General features: G+C 42.1%; 1 protein-coding gene across 1 annotated transcript in view; it reads left to right on the top strand.

Moving 5' to 3' along the window:
- Nucleotides 1-3742: 3742 nt before the first annotated feature.
- The window catches only part of LOC103604132 (kinesin-like protein KIF16B), a 122856-nt gene continuing 118785 nt past the window's right edge, over nt 3743-7813 (top strand). Inside the window, exon 1 of the mRNA XM_008588720.1 lies at nt 3743-3887. Within this exon, the coding sequence (XP_008586942.1) occupies nt 3743-3887 (145 nt within the window). The remainder of the gene's footprint in view (nt 3888-7813) is intronic.

Genomic DNA, 7813 nt, shown 5'->3' with positions numbered 1-7813 from the left:
TTAAGATACACAGTCTAGGAAACTTGTGATGAAAGTAACTGAAAGAAGTGGGCTTTTTCCGCCATGAACTAAGATTAGTGTTAATTACCAACTGCTTTTCTCCTCTTTGTCCTTGAATATTATTCTACTGTGAGCCACTTGAAATGATGAGCTCCATGTGTTGTGTTTTCTGTTTTCAAAGTAGGTGGAAAGATGAGCTTTTGAGTTCCAGGAGCAGTCTGTATTCAGTTACTTTAGATTTCATTGTCTGAGTAGTGGGCTGCATGGGAGCTTCACCCATTTTACAACTGTGCAGTCTGAAGCTGAATCGTAAAGGTCAACTGAGCAAATGAGACTTTTCCTGGTGAAATGATGAACGGTTATTGTGGGCAAAGGTGCGGAACAGTAGATTTCCTCTCAGTCCTACACAACAGCATGATTTTCCTTTGAAGTAACGTATTGTGTTAACTTGATTACGTGTCACGAGCTCTCTGTAATTTGTTAACTCATTTGATTAGAGCATGTTGCTGATTCAGGTGAGGGCTCCAGTTGTACATTTTTGCCCCTAGGTCTTTGCATATGCTGTTCCCTCCTCCTGGAACATTTGTCCATGTGTCCGCCAACTCGTCACGTGGCTAAATCGAATGTAGTCTCTAAGATCTCAGTTTAAATGTCATACTTCCTCGAAGAGGACTTACCAACTTCAATCCACATTGCATCTCCTTGGCTCTTATGCATAGCATCCTCCATCTTTCCTTGTTAACACTTTAAATAGTTGGTTATTATGTCTGTGGGTGCAACTGTTGATCTACTCTTAGTCTCTGTGTTTAGTGGTAAGTGAAAGGGTCTGATTTTCTAACTGCTGTATCCCCACCTCTAAGTAGGTGTGTAAAGGATAATTCTTGAATGTGTGTGTGTGTGTGTGTGAACTGTTTCCCAACGAGGCACTTCCGTCCCCCTCTTTTATCACAGGCTATGATTCTAACCTTGAATAGCTGTTTCCAAAATCAGTGACATCACATGTTTAGTCACCATCAGCAACTCCTCTATCATATGCCCAAAGGTTGTCATTGTTGGAGATAAATGGAAATGAAATAGAGATTGATAGAAGCAAAATAGAAGTGAAGTGGTCAATACAATCAGAATAGATTAAAAAAATTTTTTTAAACAGGTAGTTTTTCTCATTTTAAAATGAAACTTATTGTAAAAAAGTAAAACATTCAGAAATGAGTAAAGTAATCACAGATGTCTATAATCCTTCCACCAAGAAATATGATTGGTTTATATTTGTAATACTTGCTTTTATTTTAAAGTACATGTACTTAATTGTACATCAGATATTGCAATTCTGCATCATTTAGAATATTTTTAAAAAAACAAAATTGAGATCATGTTTGATATACAGTTCTGAATTCTGCTTTTTCTCTTAACATTTTATTGTGAGTGTTTTCCCAGGCCATTGAACATGAGTCTTCGTTCTACGTTTATATCATAATTTATTTAGCTTTTGCCTGATCATTAAGGACACTGGGAATAGTTTTTTTTTTTTTCCATGTAAATTGTTGATAGCATTGTGATTAATACTCTTATATAAATCTTTGTTCACTTTGTTATTTTGTCAGCTAAATCCACAGCCAGAGTTTTTTATTTGACAGCAGCTCCTGTTCAAATTAAAGCGGCAAGGGGAGGAACGAAGAGAGAAATGTCAGGGAGAGAAGTAAGGAGAGGAAAGAATGGGCCACTGGGTCAGAGACCTAGGAAAGAAAAGGCAGAGCAATCTGGGAGTGGCGGACAGGACAGCAGAGGGACAGCCCTGGTCTGTGATACAGTGTGTGTTGCATTCAAGCATTGGTTAGGAGTGTTAGCTTGTTGTCTTTCACATGCACAACATCAAAGGAGCACAGGTGTATAGAGCAGACTTGTAAGCTTACTTCACAGCAGAGGACCTTTGGTGCCTCTTCAGACTTCCCTTCTATGCTCTCTCTTTTTCCTCTGCCTACAAATGTCCCCTGATTTTCTTTTCTTAAACTAACCTCTTCTTAGGCTACCTAGTGTACATCCCACTGAATTGATTTTTCAGAATCATGTACGTAGTACATTTCCAACAGTATGAGGTTGTGTACATAAGTCACGGTGCATCTGTATTATAGAATTCTATGGAGTTAAACTATGTGTGGAACAATAATTAATGATTTGGGGACTTTTCGGAGGCGTGTATTATGAGGAAATGATTACAGCATAGGCTCTGCTGTAGGCTCTCATCCGTGCGTGTGTGGATGGCTGCGAAGGCTAAAGGCTGATACCAAAATGGAACGATCGTGGTGTGGGACTGGGTTTTACTTCTCTGTGTTTTCTAAAGTTGCAGCAGTGAATTATTCTCATCATGAGGTGTGGGGAGTGTTGCAATTTGTTATTTCTTAAGGCCGAGGGAGCCCTGTGTTGGCCGATGCCATCTCCTCCTCACCCAGGTCTTCTGTGATTCCTTGTAACTGACTTTCTGGCTCTGAAGTCCTTGCCACTGACTTTGGAGCACTGCCTGTGGCATTCATGGGTTATCTCCTACCCTTTCCCCCAAGTGGAGGCCCTGGTGGAGGGGCCCTGATGGAGGAAGAGACAGCCCCCACCCTCTGTGACCTGTAAGGCCCTGGTGGTCTTGGCCTGGCTCTCTCTTAGGCCACTCTCCCCTGGTTCCCTCTGCTGTCACTGCGCTGGTCCCACTGCTCTCCCAGTGGGACACAAATGCCGTCTCCTGGTATTTGGCCTGGCTTCTCCCTTGTGTTGACACCGGACGCGTCCTCTTGGTCATACTTTCTTCATTCAGCGCTGTCCTGAATGTTCCCCTTTCTCTCTGTCCACTTCCTCGGCTTTGTTCTTTTTATAGCACTTGTCACAGAACATGCTCGTTATTTATCAGTGAGCTGTTCCCTTCACTTAGGATAGGAGGTTTACAAGGTCAGAGACTCACTTTCCTTTGCTGATTCTGCAGTGCCTATGACAGTGCCTGGCATGTGGACAGCACGCTGAGCCATGGACACTGGTGAGTGGAGCACTGGATCCTGCATGTCATGCTCAGCAACGTGCCAGAGGACTACACAGGGTGGGGAGGCGAGAAGCTGGCCCAGGAGGGTGCCCCGAGAATGTTAGCCTGGGGCTGGTGTCCTGATTTTATTTTTCTTTATATTTATACATCCCTGTATTTAACCTAAGCAACAGCCAGGTGAGTCTCTGCTGCTTCCTTCGCGTTCCTCTCAGTTGTCTTCCTTCCTTTATTTTTCTCCCACTGGATTTGCCCCCACTTGCTGCACTATGAGCGTCATAATTCTGCCTGTTTTTCAAGGCCCAGCTCAGACAGCACCTTCTCTTTGAGGCCTCCAGTCATCCCCACGGCTGTAAACGCTCTTCCTCCGTCTCATCTCCTGTCGCAAAGGTGCCTTTCTTGTTGGGCTTGTGGCATTCTGACGCTCCCTGTACACGTGTGTTCTTTTGCACGTGCTTCACTCTTAAGAGTGCCCACAGGAGCTTTGTCCATTCTCCGTCCTCCTCAAGAGAGTCCTGTCTTGTGCCTAGCAGGTGCTTGGCAAAGGTCTGTTGTGGGAGAAAGCGTGGCAGCATGAAGTGGCAGGAAAATTCCCTGTGGCACACTCTTCTGGTTTTTCCAACAGGGAGAGGTACATTTTAAAATGATGAGTCATTTTTAACTTCTGGGAGGCTGTTCCACGGTTTGGTTGAGTAGGTGAGAATTCCAGAGTAGATGTAAGTAAGAATGGATGAGGAGTTGGCAGAGGTGGGCTTTGCTCCTGATTCTTCTGAAGAGGAGATCACCTTGGACCTCTCTCTTGCACTCTGTTGGCCTCAGTCTCCTGGCCTGGAAAGGAGGAGGGAGCGGCAGGATGCAGGTGTGTGCAGAGGTGAGTGTGTGATCTCTTCAGTCCCCATCCAGTTCAGACCGTCTGTGATCATAGGGCTTGATCCGCAAAGTCTCCAGGCTTCACATCTGTGGTTCTGGCTGTCTTTATTAGATCAAATTATTCTGCCAATATGAGAATCAGGCTGGGCAGAAACTTACTGAAAATGCTATGGTATCAAATTTTACTACTTTTTAAAAAAGCATCATTGTTTCTTTGGGCACTTTCCATTTGCAAAACAAAAGGCTTAAGGCTGGCTCTTTGAAAAGTCTTACTTTCTAGACCAGGGATTTGAAAGTTCATTAGAAAACCATTCCTAGAGTGCTGTGGATATTTTTGTTATAAACTCTGGCTTTTACTTAAGAGGGGTTTTATTTCATAACCCTCTCTATTAAATTGCGTTGTGAGACTTTGTGCCCTTCCCCAACCTTGATTTACACACCTTGAGTTGTACTTGAATGTAAGTCAGTCTGCTGTAGGATAACCTGACAATGATTTGAAAAAAGGTTGAGGGAGAGTAGGTGGTTTAGGAATTCCAGTCTTTCTACAAAGCAGCTATTCTGAGCCGATGCACATAGCAATGACCGCAAGGCCTTTCCATGAAGAGTCAGAGAATGGATGAATGGTCTGCTTCTTCCTTTCATCAGTTTCCTGAGCCTGCCCTAGGGAAATATCTCTTTTCTGCTTAGCCTTCAAAGAACATCTAGAAGGAAAGGCAGGGTTCTCAAGCACAAGCCCCAGCACCCAAATCTAAACTTTCTCTTTTGTCTTTATGATCCCCAGTCTCTTTGGGATATGCTCAGTTGTAAGGTGATTTGAGAATGGCTGAAGGTTCCTAAGGGTGGTAGGGTGTTGAGAAGGTTAGTCATTTTGGTCTAAACCACTGTAGAACCCACTGTCCTCAGAACCTAGACCCTTGTGAAGAAGCAGGGAAAGGTTCTGGTCTTTTTCTAGCTTCTTAACCAGAATCTGGACTGAGGAATACCACCAAACATTCCAAGCAGTAGGCTGGGAGTTCTTTCAAAGATGATGTATGCTGGATGAGAAACAGCTACACAATATGCAGGGCCCTGCACGGAAGGAAAATGTGGGGCCCCTTTTTCAGTTGCTATTAAGAATTCCAAGGTGACGACCACAGAGCATCCAGTGCAGGGCCTTAGCTGAGCTCAGGGCCCCATGCAACTGCACCGCTAAGGAAAACGTGGGGCCCCTTTTTCAGTTGCTATTAAGAATTCCAAGGTGGCGACCACAGAGCATCCAGTGCAGGGCCTTAGCTGAGCTCAGGGCCCCATGCAACTGCACCGCTCATGTGACCACAGTCATCCCTGAATTTGACTATAGCCTAAAAGTCACTTAGGAAAAAGCAGGCCTGCCCATTGACCAAAATTTTTTCCCGATGTGATCATATACGTGCTTAGATAATAGAGTAAAACATCCCTGCAGGGGACTTTACCCGTAAGACTGCTTCAGCCCGCCTCAGCCCACCTCTGTTGCCAAGTGAGATCTCCCTTGCAGTCGTGTGTGGTCTGCAGTCCAGCTTCCTCTGCCCTCCCTGTCCACCCCAAGGGTTGGCTGGACTTGGGTAGGTATCTTCCCACTTTTAGAAAGCAGGATGACAACAGAGGCACAAAACTAATCACCATCAGGACAACACAAGGATGCAGATACTTATGCTTTGTGTTCACTTAAATTTTTTTCTTTCTCTCTTTTTCTTTCTTTCTTTCTTTTTTTTTTTATAATCACAATCTCACTTTCATGTAATGGTGTGAGCTGAGAAAGTCTCACCCCCTTCGCTTTTTCACTGCCGATAACAAGAACACAGATTACGAAATGTGCAGTTATACCTAAAAATGCTAGATGTCTTTTAATGCAAAAGAAGAGGCTGTGTTTGATAAAAATAGGTTGTATGCTGTGCTTTTTTTGTTGGACCTGACATAGTATGGGTACTTCCAAATGTCATTTAAAAATGCTAAAAACAGCTCCAAAAATTACATCCTTTTGTGATTTTACTTTTAATTATAAAGTTTGTGAAATTAGTATTTGGGACCTTGATAATTCCAGTAAATAAGGTAGCCAATTATATTTATTTTAAAATGAAGTCACATGTAGTACAATTATAGTTGATATTTTTTCCTTGATACTGACACACACATATATTTTATAATCTGTTGAGGTTTGCTACCTGAAATAATTATCATTGATTATGGAAAGAAGTGCATTCTAAAGCGTACTTAGTAAATACATAATATTTACAGAAGTTATACAATATCAGCAACAGCTCCTATCACCTTATATTTTAAAATATAGTTCCGTCCAGAGTGACAGAAGAAGCGTCTGCTCTATGATAATATTGGAGGGCCTGAACACACCTTTCAGCATTAGACAGATTATCTAGGCAACGAATCAACAGAGTAACCATCACTCTTTCAGAAGGAGAGAAGAAATCTTGGGTTATCAGTGGTGGGAGTGGGGAGAAAAAGGGGGATAGGGAGAGATTGGACAAGGGGCATAAAGAGTAAGTACAATTTGTAACGATATACATACTAGTAATATTGATTTGATCAACATATGTCAACATCGAATTGCAAAAATATGTATAATCAATTATGATTCAATAAAAAAAAATCACATGAACCAATTCCCCTAATAAACCCCCTCTATATGTCTATATACATATCCTGTTGCTTCTTTCTCTATGGAGAAACCTGACTAATACACTGTCCTATACATATAACGTGCCAAATAAAAAAAAGTCATAGTTCTAAAATGGTGGTAAACAAAGGTGTCTCTCTACCTGTCAGATGCTCGTTCTTCAAGACTCAGCTGAATGTGAAGTGGGTCTGAAGACATTCTGAAGCTAAATTAATCATGCTCTTCTTTGGACTTCTGTAGCATTTTGCATGTTAGTATATCTCAATGAGATTACAACAACATATTCTAGCTTATTTTTAGATGTTTCCTCCACTATGTCAGAACCATGGATTCCTGATTTTATTCAGTACCTTTGTATCCTCTGCACGTAACTTAGTCCTGGCAATAGGCGCCCAGTACTTCTTTATCAAGGAATGAACTAATTAATGTGTATATGGATGTGAATGATTTTGGAAGATAAATTTGGTAACAAATATCACTATCATATGACACAAGTTCCATTTTTCTACTAACCCAGTGGTTGAATTAAGTTACCATTCCTTTTTGTTTAAAAAAAAAAAAAACTGTATAGTTCCTAACTTTGGATTGAGTCTCTCCTCTTACTGTTTGTGACTGTTTTAAGACTGAGCACTTTATGGGGTTTTGTTTGTTTGTTAATTATTTCTTTTATTTTTGAGGAAATGGGAGTCATTATTTGCCAAAGACACATTGCTTTCAGTAGAAAACAACCAAACTTTCTCCCTATTGAGGAACAGGTCACAGAAATGAAGTCACACTTCTTCATTAAGAATTAAAATGGGAATCTCTGATTTCCTGACTCAGCACTTTACAGTTTGATAGATGCTACTTTTCAGGAGGGGCCAAAGCTGTGTCCTCAAGCATCTGAAGTTGATAGCTGCCATTGATCAGAATACTTTCCCATTCTCCATCCTTATCAATGTTCTAGCATGAAAACTTCTCCCGAGGAGGAGTCAGTGATTTCATCAGCCCGGAGAGTCTGAGGTCCTCCTCCACGCTGCTCTAAGACCACGCCACCTCTGTTCCAGGAGCACTGCTCATCAGCTCACCTCGGCATCTGCCCGTCCCACTCTTTGCCTCTCTATACTGTTGCCATCTCCTCCCCTTCTAGACATTTTCTTCTAAGTCTTTCACCATCTTCCTAAGTTGTGCTGTTACGTTGTGTGATTCTCTGAGGATAAGTGATCCTACAATCTGGTTACTTAAGTAGTCTTCCCCTCTTCTGCCTGGAGGCTTCTCTGATTTCTTATTTCTCCTGG

The sequence above is a fragment of the Galeopterus variegatus genome, unplaced genomic scaffold (genome assembly GCF_000696425.1).
Source record: "Galeopterus variegatus unplaced genomic scaffold, G_variegatus-3.0.2 Scaffold4991, whole genome shotgun sequence".
NCBI classification, from domain to species: Eukaryota; Metazoa; Chordata; class Mammalia; order Dermoptera; family Cynocephalidae; genus Galeopterus; species Galeopterus variegatus.
Note: the sequence above shows the minus strand (reverse complement) of the source record. Positions and strands in the feature narration are given on the sequence as shown.